Genomic DNA, 17,533 nt, shown 5'->3' with positions numbered 1-17,533 from the left:
CTAGACTGCAAGTTATTACTGCGAACTGCTGAATATGCTTGCGAGGTGAACATTACAATCATGTTTTTCCTGATAAGGCAGTGTTAAAACAAACAAAAAGCTACCCACTTTCCCCCCCTTCTCCTCACCGCCCAAGGTCTTTGATTGAATTGATCTCTATGCAAATGCTTCTTTTTTAATATGTCCCATTTTCATAAAAACAGCGCGATGGAAGATGTAGCAGCCCTCACTCTGTCTGCAGATGAAGAGATAGCACTTGGGTGATACCCATTCCTGTGGCCATATATTGTTTTGTAGCCACGGCGCTGCATAAAAAGCAATAAAGAGCCTCTACAAGCCAATGTAATTACACCGCATCCCCGCTGTACGAGATTCTCTATTAGAACAATGGCACTGATATAGGCGTTACAGTCAGTGCTACAAAGTGACATTAAATCATAATGAAGCCACTATATTTTAACTGGCAGGTGTGTATGAGGCCAATATAACGCACTTCACATATCAGTGCTATAGAAAAAAAAAGAGGGAGATATGAGTGACGGGTAAATTCCGTCTCTCCATCAAGGTTCAGCTGCGATGTGGAAGACATTGAAAGTGAACTACGGTGCGTGCGTCTTCCTACCTTCTCGTGGATCTCCTGCGTGGACTGAGCATCACAGAAGGCAACGGTTGCTAAGTCTTTAAGGATGGGCATCTCCACGGTGCAATCACGCCCGTCCAGCAGGGCCACCAACGGGCGGGGATGCATGGGCCCGTTCATGATTTGAGGCCGAATACCTGGAGAGATACATCCAAAAAAAGGACGACAGATTATTTTAACAGAAAAAGTATTAAGAAAGTAGTTTTCAAAATCAGGAAAGATGAAATCCAAATAAAATATAAAGTGTAACTATCACTAAATTGCAGTCTTCACTCAGTTAATCAACACTCGGATAACAATCACCTCCTGTGTGTATGCATGTGTGCACCTGTGTGTGCTGATTAGGATGTAGCAGGAAGCGGGGCTTCTCCGAACTAACAAAAGTTGCTCAATAAATCAATGCGCCTACTCAAGACTGGATTAGAACACGGGCTCACTTGCAGGAATCCTCTGGGTCTGGCTCTCAAACGCACACAAATCACACACAGAAACATTTACATACACTGACACAGATAGGTGAATGCAAGCAGACAGAGGTTCACACAATCATATGAAGGGGAACAAATTCCCCTGTGTGCATACCGACACGCACACTTTGGTCCTTCTCTTTTATCAGTTAAAAAACAGCATTTGCCTTAGTGTGAGTGGAACCAGCTGCTGTGGAACAGGGGTGAAAAAAAAGAAGAAGAAAAGAGAAACACTGTGAGGACACCTTTAGAAATGCCTTATAAGAGCAATGCATCATTGAAATGAAGAGCGTTGGAGAAAACGCTACAAGCCTGAAACAAACTCGGAACCGACTCGCAGCTGCACTTCGGCACACTTGACAAAGTGCGTGTCGTAACTCGGGTTTCTGTCGCCGCTCGGCTTTTTCTCCTCTCCTTACTCGCTACTTTTCTCACTTGAAGTAAAATGAGTCAAGAGAAGCCGAACTCCCCAGCGGGTCGACCTTCTCACACATCCCACTGAAGAGGACGTGTCGCGCTTCGAAGACAGACAATTACCAGCCCCTGCTTCATACAATGTTAACAAGTAAGGAGCATCAATATTCATGCTTCCCTCAGACGCTGGCCTGTGGACGGAGAGACTTTAGAAGAAACAAAACTGCTCCCTGCTAAGTAACAGCATCGCAACACTGCACAGGTCACCATATTCACCCCGACAACAAGATCCCCTGCGGATGTTTCCGTGTGACTTCACGACATCACGTTTCTTATCTAGGTTTGCTGCTAAGATCTGTATCGGGATGCTCATGCATGACCTCACTCTGTGCATGCACTAGTGTATGCATATCTCTCAAAGTTATCCTGAAGATTACAATGACGCCATGCTCAATGTTGTGATAAGGAGCAGGGTGGAGAAAGGGAAAGGAGAGCAAAGGTGGAGAAGGTCTCATTAGGGCAGTGCTCTTGGGGATTACAGCACACAGCATTAGGACCGATATAGGTGAGATAAGGAGATTTAAGATCGAGATAGTTGTGTGTGTGCACAAACAAGTTGAAATGCACAGTGAGAAAAACAACAGGTGGGAGGGGAGGAGGGGGGAAGAAAAAGAGGAGCGATTCAGAGAAGAGTGAAATTAAAATGTAAAACAAGGAAGCATAAAAACAGACTAAACACCGCCTGTTAGCTTAAAGAGCTCCCAGGAGACTTATCAGGGGAGAAGGAGGATGAAAGGAGAAGGAGCACATAAACGACAGGAGAGACGCAGAGAAAGCCCAGCTGACAGAAAGCGAGCAGTCCAGCAGTGTAGCCTCTTAGGGCAGGGGGGGAGGATCATAGCGGAGATGTCGTCTCCGTGCGCCTTCCGCCTGTTGTCATGGTGATCACTTAACAGGCTTTGGCTGCCAGTTTTAATGCACTTTATTTTGGCACCGCCGGCATCTGCGCCATGAGTTGGGGTCGGAGGCGCAAACGGCCGTATCCACCCCACTCTTGCGGTGCAAAGGGCGGAGGAGATGTTTTCTCTCCTGACATACAGACAGCCGCCTCCTCCCCTCTCCCTCCGCCTCCTCATCTGAAGCCCTCCATCAAACGCCTCCGTTGCTTCCTACCTCCTTATCGGGCTCCCTGTTCAAGACAGCTGACATGACGGTGGGAAAGGTGAGGCTTACCAGCTTGGCTGTCGCATCTGTAAGTGACAGCTTGTTGAATATTAATAGAGGCAGCTGGTAAAGACTGGGCAGCAGTGGTCAAAACCATCAACACCAAACTGGCGAGGGTGTGTCAGAAACACTCCACGAATGGTGGTTGATCGATCGAGTGAAACAAATGACTGGATTGTTTGTAATGTCATTGTAAACTGAACACATCTGGGTTTTGGACTGTTGAAAGTTATGTAAGAGGCCAGTAATAAGTCATTTCCAAATACTTTGGCTTATTTTTCTTCCCAAAAATCACACAAACTCTATTCAAGCTTAGCTTAGATTTTCTTACATGTCCACTAGAGGGCAGATGAAAACATCTCACAACTATCAATAAAAGTTGTTAACAAATAGTCTAACATAGGTGGCAACATTAGGATTCAGCAGGTGTATTTATTTGCTGGTGAGGTTTTATTCTTGCTCAGAGTCAATGTGCAAATGTGCACTAAAGTCAAAATAATCAGCTTAAACAGGCTAAAAAACTGCTACCGAGGTTTTTTAACTAAATGCCACTTGTTACTTGTCACTGTCACTAAAAGATATGAAGAAAAATACTGATTATGGCTTATCTCTACTTCATCCTACCAGTGTGTATTTGTATCTAACAGTTATTGGCGCACAGTGTGTGTGCACATTAGAGAAGCTGTAGATGAAGCAGTAGGAGAGAGGAGTGGTTGACAGGCTGTGTCAAACCCTTAGGCAGAAGTTAGATAGGCTGAACTCCATGAATCATCCACCGGGTTCCTCTGACCTTTCAGTCTCTTACTCTTTAATTCTCCCTCTTGTCGACTTCTTCCTCTGCTACATTTTAAAGTATCGTCGGCACTGTTGTATTTTCGCAGATCTCTCCCTGTATGATAGCATCTTCTGACAGCTCCTCTTTGCTGCCGATGTCTAGCCCTGAGTGACTGTTTGCTCACTGCGCATCTGATTTTCTTTTTCTCCCTTTTCACATAAATTCCTCCCCGACCTCTGCTATCATTCCTCAGCTGTCTTTCAGTAATCACTGCCCCTCCTTTCTCTGTCATTCTTTCACCTCAACTGTCATTTCTTTTCCTCCATTTTCTATCCCCCCCCCCTCAATTCCAGTTGGTCTGTCTGTCTATAAGCCGAAGCGCGCATGTCCTCCTGTGTGACAGATTGATTCTTACACTGTTGATTTTGATGGAAAGGATATGATATATTCAGGGAGGGAAAGCAGGGAGGTGACAGGCAACACTCCCTCTGTGTTAAATTGACAGCAAGTACATCAAACCAGTCTCAACCGGAACCACTGGGTTTGTCAGCTGCACAACACCACAACACCCGTTTCTGATAGGTGATGCGTTCATGACACCTTTCTCACCACCTATCTCCGTGGTGATACTCGACAGCATCCCTGTGCTCTGTGCATCTATAACAAGTCTGTACCAATCTAGATTAAGTAGAATATAGAATTGTGTGTGTTTAGATGTGTTAATACATCGAACAATTTAAAGCTTCATATTTAAGTCACAATAATGGATGGGGAGTAATAATCTCGTAACCAGGCAACAACGCCCGGGGCTAGAAAATGAAGGCAACGCAGAAGTGCCTGAAAGTGTCCACTTCCTCGAGTGTCCACTCGAGGCTGGCTTCAAAAGCGCTAATAGACTCTTGTGTTAAAATAAACATGTTTACAGGCTGTTTCAAAAGGCAGTTTTCACGTCAATAGTTAATTTTCTCCTTCGTAACAACCTTGATATGAGGGTTTCTGTTTCGCCATCTTGGTTGCAAAAAATGGATGTGATGAGGAGGGACGGGTCTGGCACCCATTAGCTACCGACTTGGGATTGACAAGATGATAGCCAATGTGGTTTCATGGCATTTTGAAAAAGATGAAAAAGATGTTCAAAATAGGCATAATTTTTTACTCAATCTACAGGTATCGCCATCTGGTGGCGTCAGTTTGTAAAGCGTCTCTTTTGACTGCCTGAGTGTTGCCTTATGGGGTATTTTTCATGTAACTTTCTTATTTTTCAGTTAATGTACATTTGAAAGTACATTCAAGAAGTCTGGTCTGCGCTGTTGTAGGTAACATAAAAGTAATTAAGAGATATCTTTGTTGGGGGATTCATTGACCCAGTCTATAGATCGGCACAGCTAACCAAGCTAACTAGCAATACCTCATATCTAAACACAACACCCTCATGTCCAATTATGGTCACCTTTGGAGTCCCAAAAAACTCCAACAACATGGCGGGGACCAAAATGATGAACCTGAGAATTCATAATGGGATTTCACCAACCAATGAGGGATGGAATGGGGTGGCTATCTTTTATATACAGACTATGCAAATAGTCGGGGTTTTAAAAACTTAACATCGATCTAAAGGCTTTTTGGCTTGCAAATTGTGGGTGAAAAGGTACTAAAAATCTCCTCTAAAGTGCCATAAACTAGAATAATTCTGTGCTTTGAAGCCACCAGCAGATTTCTCAAGATTACAATTTACTGTCAACCTCCAATTTATCTTTTATCTCAGCATGAATTTAACTCTTTGGAACAAGACAATCTCAGTGAGAGGCACTGCCAGCCTTGGAAACAAGCTTTAACCTCCACTGTGACAAGCACTCTCTAAGCTCACTTGTTTTAACAGCTGTGCAACACCTTTTCAGAGGCAACAGGCAGGAGTAAAACAGCATTTTCAGCAGGTCTGCCATGTTCTCTGCAGGTTTACGTCCTGGCGCCTGGGCAAACGCGGCCGCTGGCCACCTGACTGCAAACAACCAGAGGATTCAAACTGAAGCATGAGCACAGACTTTCATACGGTGCACCAAATCTCAACAAATGTGTTAAGTGAAGGGCAGGGGATTGTGGAGTATTGGAGGTAATGTCAGAACTGCAGGAGGCAGAGTGCTCTTAATTTCACTCACTCCTCCATTAATTAATCTCCCTCATTTCCTTTCCTCCGAGTTCTTGCTTCCTCTGCTTGCCGCTTAACTGTTGCCAGGCTGCAAATGCATGCGCGTGAGATGTTTAGGGATGAATTAATTTTCTTTGAGGGGGGCAGCTGCTGTTGTGGGTTTACCTGCCAAAGGAAGTAATGCATGTAATGCATGTTCACACACATACACACCTCCTGCTGTGGTGTAATATGTGTAATGATAGATTTGGGGCTGTAACTAAAGATTTTCTTCATTGGTGATTAATTATTTGATTTTTTTCAACTATTTAATTAATTGCATATCTTCAACATGTCAAAAATTAGCGACATAAGTGACATTTTCTTATTTAATTTAACCACTAATCTAAAAACATTTCATTTACAGCATGATAGATATGACACTGATTCAGTGAATAACTGATCTGTACAGGTGTCACTGTTTATCTGCTGGTTACATTATTAAATTAAATACCTCTGCTTTGTGATTACTATACTTTTGAAATGATACTAACACACAAACACTTCTAAAATAATTCTCCGTACTAAAAGCACAGACAGATTTATCATGAGGGTTCCAAGACGCTGAAAGACGAGCCTTGAAATGATTTTTTTTAAAGACATCCATTGCTGCTAGATATTATGTTACTAAAGTCTTTTTAATTCCCTGTAATAAAATGTGGGGGCTCAGTTAGCGGTCTAAAAACAGAACATTTTTCTCAATTAGATTGCACACCAGTTGTGGAAAATGAGAACTGGGTCACAATGGAAATTATTTTGGAAATCTAGGCCTCCAGTAAAAAAGCTTAAAACCACTTGATGTAGATTACCAAACTTCATAAGATCAGTGTTTTTCCCTCTTTCTTTTTTTCCCCTAATCTTACTCAGTCATCTGTATTTAAATTCTAATCATTCCTTTAGACAAATACAACCCTAACTCAGTCCGGGCTGGAGGCTGCGGTTTCTGAGCCAGAAACACTTAGTCAGAGTCTGGCAGCAGGAAGTAGCAGAGCGGCGTACCGGGAGATGAGGCCAGTGTTTCCATTATGTGGTGAAGGGAGCTAGGAGTCTTATCCTACCACTGGCCTCTGCTGCTGGTGCTATGTTGCCTCCAGTGAGGGGAAGGGGGACTAGAGGGGAAACGGGGAAATGAGAAATTAAAATGAAGAGAAGAGCAGAGAAACAGAAGTCACTTTAGTGCTAATGAGAGACAAGCCCTCCGCCATACTATAATCATCTGCTGCCACAGGTTACCTAGCAACCCCAAGCTGCTGTTTGCAGGTGGCTCCATCTCAACAACAAGGTTGGGTGGGGGTTGCTGCTGACCGCTAACTGTTACAGCCATTTACTGTGCCACCCTGAGCTAATACATGACCCATATCCTTTCCCTGAGTCCAAAAGGAGGAGGCTGCGTGAGAGAGGTGGGACATGTCGATGATGGCGAGAGAAGGGTTATAAAATGGTCACGTGACTCCTGCTTTATATGCGCGCTTTGATTTGAACATATGGTTTCATTTGGACTTTCCCAGGCTGGCAAAATAGTTGACAATCTACCTTTACGTTTAGCGGAAACAGCTGCCGTTTAAATAATTTAAACACTGTAAAGAAAAAATCGAGCCATTTTGACAAGGATTTCATTTTGATTTAAATTCAAATTACAATCAAATCATTGCTGATTTTCTTGGCAAAAACGATTCTACAAATCATTCAGGTCACATGCGCCACACAATAAATCAGGACTGAATGCCTTTTTTGGCTATTATAAAAGAAAAATGTCACTCGCAGTGGATTGCTTCAGCTGTTCTTAATTAAAGATAATTCTCCCAGAAACTTGCCAAAAGGCCAAACAAAAACCTACTGCTGTAGTAAATCTCACGTCCTCACTGCAAATTGGCATCTCTACTGTGAGTTAGGGAAAAAATGAAAAAGTTTTAGACAACTCTGAGAAGAAAGTTGAATCTTTTTTTATTTTTATATTAGAGGAACAATCTTGTCATGATTGTCTCTCAGGTTTGATGTTCCGGTTAAAATTTTCATGCAAATCATATTAATAATTTACTGATTCCCTGCATAACCTGACTTTAGTCACCACCCCGCTGCTTGCATTTCCTAACAGTACATGCCAAATCACCCACAGAGTGCAAAACAGCATCAACCAAAATAGAGACCTACACTGGTGCACACTATGTAGGCCAACTTTATGTTACACATGTTTTACAGGCACCGAGAGGCCAGCATGTATACCCTATACTTGACTATAAATACTACTTTTCTTTTTGATAAATCTTATAGTTAGGGCTGGATCAGGTGATGCTTACCCCTCAGTTACACTGCAATAGACCTAGGCTGCTGAGTGCTTGCCATGATGAACTTAGCCTTTCTTCTTCACTCACCTCTTTTCACTTTTATACCACTCTGCATTTAAACAAGCAACCGAGGTGATCTGTTAGCAACCAAAGCAACTACAAGGAGGTTGCAATTGCAACCAGTTGGGCAATACATATTTTTCCCTCATGATTGATAGTTAAGGTGGGCAATTCTTGAGCAATGTGATGTCACATGAGAAAACTCTACAGAGGAAAGCCAGAGCACATAGGATGGTCTGCTGTGTGCCAGATGCACTTTAATTTGTAACAAATTAATTAGGAAGAAGATTCTAAACCACATTTCCATGCTGTAAATGTTCTTGTGGAGGAAACGTTTGCAAAGGCAAAGTGAGATTTTTATGAAAACGTTGACATGAGGGTCAATAGTATGTAAGTGGGAAGTAATGAATGGGACAGCAAACCTTGGTGAACAGCCAGGAGGTTGCTGCGAGGTAAAGGAGAAGCTTACAGTGCACAGATGTGCTGTTAGGTCAAACAACACTTTGTGTTCCTCACTTAAGTTTCCCTCCATTTCACATGGCGCCCGTACTTTTGGTTTACCAGAGCTGAATAAAAACAAGAGAAACTTTATAACCCCCCCAAATGAAATTTGGTAACTCATCTTTCTCCTTCTCTTACGTGCGCACATAAAACCTGTCAAGAACACACACAGACCCAAAGTCTGCCCGTGACAGCACGAGGTCATTGCATGAGTTGTAGTGGTTAAAGAGAGCGGGTGTGGAGGGCGGGCATAAGCACCCTTTGTTGGCAGCCTCCTCCCTGCCCTTCCCTCCCTTCACTTCCCCAAAAGTAGCACACAAAGGCCACTTGTCCTCCACTGCCAGTGCCCCACCCCTGTCACCACCCGGCTGCCCGCCACACCAATCCATCCCCTGCCAAGAAAATGAGCGCACGGCTGTTTTAAATGGTACCCTCTGTGTGCACTGGCGGGCCGGAGCTCGCACTCCACTGCGGGACAAAAGCGAGTGTCAACAGCATCCATGGCAGAACCACGCCGGACCTCCCATTACCTCCCCTTCCTCTCTCTTTTTCCCGCTCTTTTATTCTTCGGCGTTGCCCTGAGCTACAAAGTGCAACTCTGAGCCCAAGACTGCAGAGGCAGCAAAAACCTAGCAAGCCCAGTTCAGCAGCACAAGTAGCAGACCCCGAAATGACTACTCCTTACCGGGCACGCAATGCATCCACACACATACACACACACTCTAAAACACTGCTCCCCTCCTCTCCTCTTACCCATACTCCCTCTACCCCTCCCCATTCACCTACTTCCCTCCCACCTCCCACATGCCAGACTTTATTAGACATCCAGAAGAGAAAACAGGAAACATGCTGCTTGCCTGGAAAATGTTGTCTCCACATTATTCGTTTTTAAAGGCTATGCATCACAGCGAAAGCAGGAGATGACTGAGGCGAGTAGAGAGTGGAAAAAGCAAAAAACACAAAAAAAGGAAAGTGGAGGACCCTCTGCAATCATCCATGGAGGGTACCCCCCCCCCTCCACTTCTTCTTCTTCTCCTCCTCCTCCACTCCTCTAACCCCCCTCCCCCTTCCCCTGGAGTTGCTCCTCTCGGTCTGGCCCTGTTGGTGAGGGGAAGGGGTCTCTGCGGTGCGGGCTCTCACTAAGCCCCTGGCTGCATCATCTTTAGTCCATGCCTTTGAGGGCAGGGAGAAAAGCACCATACACCCGCGGCGTCCTTATATGCACGCTCACTCACACACGCTGAGGTTGGAGCTGATGATCGGATGGTAGCAGGATGGAGAAAGAGGGGGGCAGGAGCTTTTGTCCTTTTCTCTTTTCCTTTTTTAAATCTCCCAGGAAGAAAAGGCTGCTGCGGTCGGGGAACGCGGTAGCTGGAAACTCTCTCGCTGCTTCCTCTGCTGTCAGCTGCGCAACATTTATTCGCTTTGCGTGTCTCTCTATCGCTCTCTCTCCTTAGCTTTTTTTCTCCTGCCTTTGTCTTAGCTGATAATAAACCAGAAGCTGCAGAAAAAAAAGACCTTGCATCTGGGAAAAGAGAGGAAAAAAAAAAGATCTGTCTAAATCAGAAGTGCCAGCTTGGACATACAGAGCTGGGCTCTCTGGGCTTGCACAATTTACGGCTGTGTTCAGTTCACTTCACAGGATCCACACGCATAACACACTCAAGCACAATTCCTCCTCCCTTTTTTCCCTCCTCCTGCCTCTCCACTTTTTTATGTTTTATTTCTGATCTGGACTCCATGGTGTTTTGAGAATGCCTGCCCCTTTTTCCCCCCCTCGCACGCACGCACGCACACACACACACACACACACACACACACACTCTGGTTTGCTCCCAGCCTAAGCCTCACCTCCCTTTCCCTGCTGATTATTTGGTTTCCTTTTCTTCTTTTCTACTTTCATCTAGAGCCGCCCCCTCGCCTACCCACCAAAAAAGACTGAACATGCACACAAACCCACTCCACCCTGATATTTTTTGGGGGCTTACTGGAAAAACATTGACAAAGTGACATACACACTCATACCGCCTACCTCCCTTTGAAATTGCACACGCATCCACACACACACACACATATATACACAAACTGCAAACCGCAAGAACAATGCAACATTCAAGTCACTCCAGCAACAACATTACAGCTGTAGAGTTTGCTGTTCTTCACACCATCAGGGAAGTCATCAGAGCCGAGCGTGTTAAGTTCACAGTTTGGTCCCTGTAGGGGAGAGCTGACAGATCGCCCCGCTGAATGACTGTGAGGATGAGTGGCTGTAAACACCCTGTTTGGAATAACAAAGCAATCGGAGCCTCCCTGCTACTCGCCAGAGCACGGCGACGAACATACACATAAACACACCGTCAGCTGCATGACAAGCGCGACCAATACAGAAAGAGTCCGGCACGGTCACGCGCCAGAACTGATTCACTCACAGTGAAAGCGGAAAGGTGAAACAGCACAGTCTAAGTGTAAAGCTACTTCTCATTTTTTTTCTGTGTTTAGGACCATGATGTATATCCACTTAAAGTGTGTGTGCTCGCTCAGGTAATTATTGGGGCTGTTGTATCTCAGCGGCAAGAGCCCAACAAGCGGAGACACGACCTGTCATCCGAGCTACCGTCTGCAGCAATGACACATCTGAGAGAGTTTGACCATCAAAGGCAGTAGCAACCCACTTCCTGCCAGCCGGCCAGACACGCTCACACTCCTTATAAAGTGTGGGGATATGGCTGCCCCTCTGATCTTTCTCTCTTTAATAATATTAAAAAAGCTGGGGTGGGGGTTGTCTATCTGACAGCAGTATATTACCACAAGAATATCACAGAATCCCAGAAGATGCAGGCATTCTGTGAGGGGGGTATTTAAGGAATAACACCCCCAGACAGAATGCTAATAATTGTATTGAGCTCCACTGGTTTTTAGTGAATAAAAAAGTGGCTGAATTTACATTCATTCTCGCAAAGGTCAAAAATACTCATTCGATTTTTCTGTGCAGAAAATTTGGGGTTAAAGCAGGGAAGATGCAGCTGCACAGAAGCAATAGGCTATGTATGGGGAACCACTGGCCCAGTTCAAAGAAAGCGAGATGTGCTCCAGCACTCGTCCAAAAGCTGACGAGCATGTAACGACATGCTTATTTGGAAGAGGCGAGTGAAGACTAGTGACGACAGATTGGCACTGCAGCATCCCATCCCTGCTCTCCACACCATTTCAGTTTTGCTGCCCAAAATGTATTTAATTGAAATTCTGACAAAAAAAAACCTTAGCGCTGAATTTCTGAAATATTCAGTGCTATAAAAATCTTAAAGTCAGATTTAATCGATTCCATTTGAAATCCAATTTTTTTTTAAATGTCTACTGATCTTTATTTAATCTTTTTTTCCATTTAACCATTTTTCTCTTCACTTTACACATAGTAAACGCGGTCTTTGTGTAAACATAAGTGATCAACCTACTGTCAGGTGCTTTGAGTTGCACAAGGATGTAAAACCTAGGTTTTTATATTAGCTGCCTCTTTAAAAAATTAGTGTGGCTTTCTACAAAAAAAAAGAAATCTGTTAAATTTGAAATCAACCACACTTACAAGAAAAGCAATAGTGCTACTTTTCCTGGGATGCATAATAATACTTGAGGTTTTCAGTCTACACTCCCTCCTGCTGCACGGTTTCTCTGAGCGCCGACCTTTAGCATAGTAAGACATCAAGGGCAGCGTTCACGCTCTGGAAGATCCAACAAATGGTCCAAGCCTTCTTACAGTCCATGAGGACTTGCCATTGAGAGGGAGCCTTCTTCTTTAACCAGCCTAATTATACTGTGTGCGCCCTTTTAATGTAAGCGCTGGAACTTGGCTTCTGAGAGCACAGTGGATGTAGAGGCCTGTTAAATCCCCCTAAAGCAGTTGAAGGGATTTTAAGAAAGTAAGTGGTAGAGCGAGCCAACCTGCCGCTTGGAGACGAGGCCTGAGCTGACCACATTATGACCAGAAGTTCAGGGGTTCATTTCAAATGCTGGACTTGGGTCAAAAAGAGGTTCAGCTCCACAGCAGTTAAACCCCAGAGAATATTACCAGACAGCTTTTACAATGCTTTTTTTCTCCCTATTTAGAGCTAAGTGTTGGTGTTCTATTTTTTATTTTAGTTTTAGTGGTATCAAGAGTTTGTGCATTCTTTAATGCAATTGTTTTCTAGCACACTGTAAGACCATGCTTTTCTCCTGTACTGTACTTCTACTTATGCTTGATCTGCTCAAAAAATATACACAGACTTCACGGAATAGTTTTCCCGATGAATACTGCTGGCTTCTAAGGAGTGCTGAGCACCACAAATTTAATTTACCTCCATACCAGTGGGGTGAAGAGATTGATATTTCAAAATCTGTACTAATATAGCCATGACTACGCAAAAAAACTGTGACTTTTAAGTTTAAAAATTGCATATCTTGATTCTCGCTGGAATGCAATGGTAATGAAGCAGACAAGACCTTTTTTTCTTTTCATTTCAGCTACAGGTTGAACTACAACTACAAGCTCTGCAGGTAATTACAGTCACTGCACACATTTGTGAGTTCAGATGTAGCCAATTCATTTCAATAATCAGGAAATCCACCTAAAAAAGATCTAATAAGCAAGAGAATCTATTAGCTACACAAACAGTGGAAGAAGAAATCTTCCGGGGACCAGTGGAGGAATGCAATCGTTATTATAAAATACCTCCAAATCACAATTTTCAATATGTTTCCAAAATGAACATCTGGAACAGCTTTGTGGCCAAGGTAACTGCAACAGTAGGGAAAGGTGTTCTTCATGGAGTAAGGAAGACACACAAATGAGAACTCACATGTGTAGGCTACAACAGCAATACATTCTGATTGATTCTACTTATAGAATAAATGAGTGCTAGGCTGTTATAGTTTTACCAGTGGCAACATTGTATGCAGTTTTGTCCCGAAACATGAAAAACTATGCAAATTTTTTGTGTCATTACTTTTTCACTTGGAAAGACTCAGTGAAACGAAGGCTGAAGGCACTTCTGTTAAAGTAAAAGTTTTATTATAAAGCCCTGCTTGACTTCATGAAAATGGCAAGAGGACAAAAGGAAAAAAAAAAAGAATTACGGGTTGCAAGATTTTTGGTGCAGTGAGAATTGTGTGACTTTTTCTAGTTGGGCAGTCTTTGAGTTCCTCCAGCAAGAACAGCGTGCCTTGGCAATTAATATGTTCTGATAACACATTCAAAGTAAATTAGCACAAGCGAAGAAAATGCTCTTCCTTCTAGCATACACTCTCAGTGCATCAGGAATGTTTTTGGCAGTAAACTGACTACTGCAAACCTCAGCAGACTCCACTTCCCAAAATTGTAAATCTGAAAAACTAAGCCCTACAAACATGGCTTAAAAAAAGAGTCCACACCTTTCCATTGCTAACTTTTTACTGCACGTCTTTAGTAAATCCCAACATGTTTTTTTTATTCCAGAAAAGAGCTGGCACTGCCACAAACCTTTAGTAAATCTGTCCCTTATGAACGCATTGTCTGCTTGAATTTATTATGTGGGAAAAAAGACCAAAGCAAACAAACTAAGTCTTCCGTGCAGACCAATAAAACAATTTCAACCCTCATTCACAGAGAATCAGCAATGCAAAATAACTTTAGCCAAAGATCATGTTTGTTCACTTCACAACTTAAAATGAGAGCTGAAACCTCTGATCCCACCCAACCAAAATATCAGGACGATCGTAAAGTCAGTCACCGTGCAACATCAATATACGGGTGATCTTTAGTGGTCTGGACATTCTTCAGAGGGAGGGAAAGAGGGCAGTATTAGTTTAATTTTTGGTGATGCAAGTCTAATTTCACCGCAGTGAATATTTATTTAGGAGGCCCAGGTTTATCCACTGGGAGGCACCTGCCGTGGCAGTGGCAGCCAGGGTAAATAACCCCCAGGCATGTATGCAGACACACAGATACCCACAAGACCCCCCAACCCCTCACCGGCGGTCCAGATAACAACCCTGAGTCAACACTGCCTCTTCGCTTTTGTTTTCTCTGCCTCCCTTCCTCTCTTCCCCTCCCACGTTCAAGTCCCTGCGGAACTGCAAGGACCGGGGCTGAAAAGATGCAGGGATGAGGGACAGAGATAGTGAAAGAGAGAGAAAAGGCAGAGAGAGAGTGTATGTGTGCGTGTGAGAGAGAAGGGCTAAATTACAGCATGGGAATGCAAATGAGTGTATTTTATTTGGGGGGAGCCAACGAGGGCAAGCAGGCTTTATTTTCCAGGCAGGAACAGCCCCCCCGTGGCCTGTGGATCAGTTGCAGCAACGGCTAAGGGAAGAAAAGCGAACATTCTCACTCTGTCTCTTTACTTGGGGAGGAATAAAAGAAGAAATACAACAAATACAAAACCCACAACTCTCAGAGGCTGGTGCAGTCATAAAATAAAATGATATTTTTCTATGCTCTCACGCCACCACCTCCTCCCCCTCCTCTTCCCATCCCTCCTCAGCTCACTCCTTCCTGCACCTCCTCCTCCTCCACCCAAAGCACAGACACTAAAGTTGCTGAAATATAGGCACGCAGCCTGACCAAACACACCACTGCCACCACCGCCACCTCCCCCATCTGGAAAAACAGAGTGAGAAAAGTGAGCGTGTGCAAGAGCGATGAGGATGGAGGAAGCAGGCTGAGCCAGCAGCAGGTGGTCTCCAGATGTGGTGGCTCTGGGGACAGGCCACTCTAGCGCTGTTAAGGGCGACTCAGAGCTCCATCCTTCCCCTTTTTCCTTCCATCGCTCCTCCTCCCCTTTCAGTGACAGGAGCCATCTGGCCTGGCAGAGAGAGTGGAGCACAAAGTCCCAACCCTCCCAAGTGTGGCCCCTGTGTGCCACTCAATGGAGTGCACGAGTAAATAAAATGCATGCACATACGTGCACAAAATACCTCCTGCCTACCTCCCCCCAGCTCCCAAAAGCTGTCACATGGCTATTAACCCATCGAAGCTGCAGCCCAGCTGTGCTCCATTACGATAAATACACTGGGGTCATGGGGTCCTGTCAACCAGGAGTCAGCCATCAGATACTATGAGGTGTCCACTTACAGCCTTTTAAAGCTCACTTTGCTAAAGAGTTACAGCCATTTTCATCATCATAGCCCCCACCCCCCGCTTCATCGCACTACACCCTCTGGAAAGAAACTCCCACCCACCTACTCATCCGCCTCCCTCCACCATGGCAAATGATATTTTACACTTCCTGTGGCAGCACAGACCTCTTCCCCACAAAATATAATACCCTGAAACCCACTGTAACCGGAGTTCGCATTTTGGGCGCACAATTTGACACCTGGAAAACCTGACACCTTAAAGCCACAACGACGCTCCCACGCAACTTGTACGCCGTCACAACTGATGCATTTCACTCAAGCTAAAACACAATTACCCAGAGGTAGCGGCGTGTTCCCAAATATGAGTTTAAAGCAAAAAAAGCTTTCCTGGAAGACAAACAATTTGACTTTCTCTTTTTTTTCATGGGAAAATAAAATAGCTTTCTTCTTTCCAGTTGTCAGTCATTATGGCTCTGTTAAGAACTGTTGCTCATATTAAAAAAAAAAAAAAAGCCGGTTGAACCCCTGGCTGTTTCCTGCAGGAACATTTGTAAGGCTTGGGAATACTTTTAAAAGCATTCCTGCGTAATTGTCTGTGCTGCAGTAGAAATCAGGAATGGAGGAAAATGGACCAAAATGAAAGGAAGCAAAGGTAGTAGCCAATGGGAGCAATGCAGGGTCAGCGCCGCCTGTTCTCTCAGGTATTATTGAACAAATAAAGCACTCCATCTCCTATTAGCGTGTACAACATAGGAAACAAGGGATGAGGGACTCACTGTTGAGTAGATTATTTTGGTTTATTTGTTATTTTAGCATTTGCTCTATGCCAGTAAGGAGGATGTTTCACATCTTTGTCCTCCAGAAAATCAGTATTCACTTACTTTTTAGGACAGCAAATGGGAAACACAAATATTCGACCGAATTGTCCTGAACACGTAAACAAAAAATAAAACAACGCTCTGCAGGTTTAAGGATTTTTATTTTTACCCGTTATCCCTGCCCATTACAAATAAACTCACATGGGAAATGTTCTGAGAGCCTCTGCTGTGTTTACTGGCAATTGTGCTGGATGAATGGCAACCGGTAACATGGATTTGCAACACGGGCAGGAGATCAAACCACAGGACAAAAGACTAGCCTGGAAGACAATAGAGAAACATAGAGGACCACATGGGGAATGAATGACAACTGATCGATCAGGATGACCACAACCGGCCGAAGCGCAATTTTTACTGGAAGAAAATAGGCCTCACAACAGTAAAGGTTAGTACATCAGCTAGGCAATGAGATCACCCACCATGGTGGTCAGAGAAACAAGTTCTTCCAGGAAAAAAAGAACAGAGATTACTGTTACACCTTTTAAAAAAAAAAATCCTGTTCCTTTCATCTGTCTTCCTAGGTTTTATTCTTCATCCTCTGCGTTTCTCAATGTCTCTCCTCCTCCCTCCTCCCTGACCACAGACCATGAAAAAAGTAAATATGTGCACGAGGTAAAGCAATCGGTTAACCTTTGAAATACCCTGGCAATGAGATCTGCCTCTCTTTACTCTTTGCAGTTGCAAAAAAAAAAAAAAAATCGAAGAAGAGAAGAAAAAAAACCCCACAATGTTGGCCACCACTTCAGAGGGGATATTCAATATCCATGAGCTTTTTCATTTCACACTGATGAATAATTCAGGGTGACCTGCCCACCACTGAGTGAGAGAGAAAGAGGGGGAGGGATTAAAAAAAAAGAAAAAAGGAGAGAATAACTGGGGAGGTATGCAGAGGTAGTTGTCTGCTTTAGTGGATGCAGCTGTTCCTCTGTGACAAGCACAAAACCAGTCTCCTCCCCAGCTGCTGTGGAGAGAGGAATAATATACAGCGGAATTGACGACAGATAATTGGGGAGAT

At 44.0% G+C, this 17,533-nt stretch overlaps 1 protein-coding gene across 8 annotated transcripts in view; it reads right to left on the bottom strand.

The window, feature by feature from the left end:
• ctbp2l (C-terminal binding protein 2, like) overlaps positions 1-17,533 on the bottom strand; it is a 94,254-nt gene that overhangs the window by 19,105 nt on the left and 57,616 nt on the right. For 7 of the 8 annotated variants that reach the window (XM_013269514.3, XM_005471406.4, XM_005471404.4 and 4 more), the window contains one exon: positions 623-777. In XM_013269514.3, the coding sequence (XP_013124968.1) occupies positions 623-777 (155 nt within the window). Of the gene's footprint in view, positions 1-622; positions 778-9,408; positions 10,238-17,533 lie in introns of those variants that run through there. The other variant, XM_005471408.4, reaches the window with a different exon arrangement.

Source organism: Oreochromis niloticus, linkage group LG8, assembly GCF_001858045.2.
Source record: "Oreochromis niloticus isolate F11D_XX linkage group LG8, O_niloticus_UMD_NMBU, whole genome shotgun sequence".
Lineage (NCBI taxonomy): Eukaryota > Metazoa > Chordata > Actinopteri > Cichliformes > Cichlidae > Oreochromis > Oreochromis niloticus.
The sequence above is the reverse complement of the archived record's forward strand: the minus strand, read 5'-3'. Positions and strand labels throughout refer to the sequence as shown.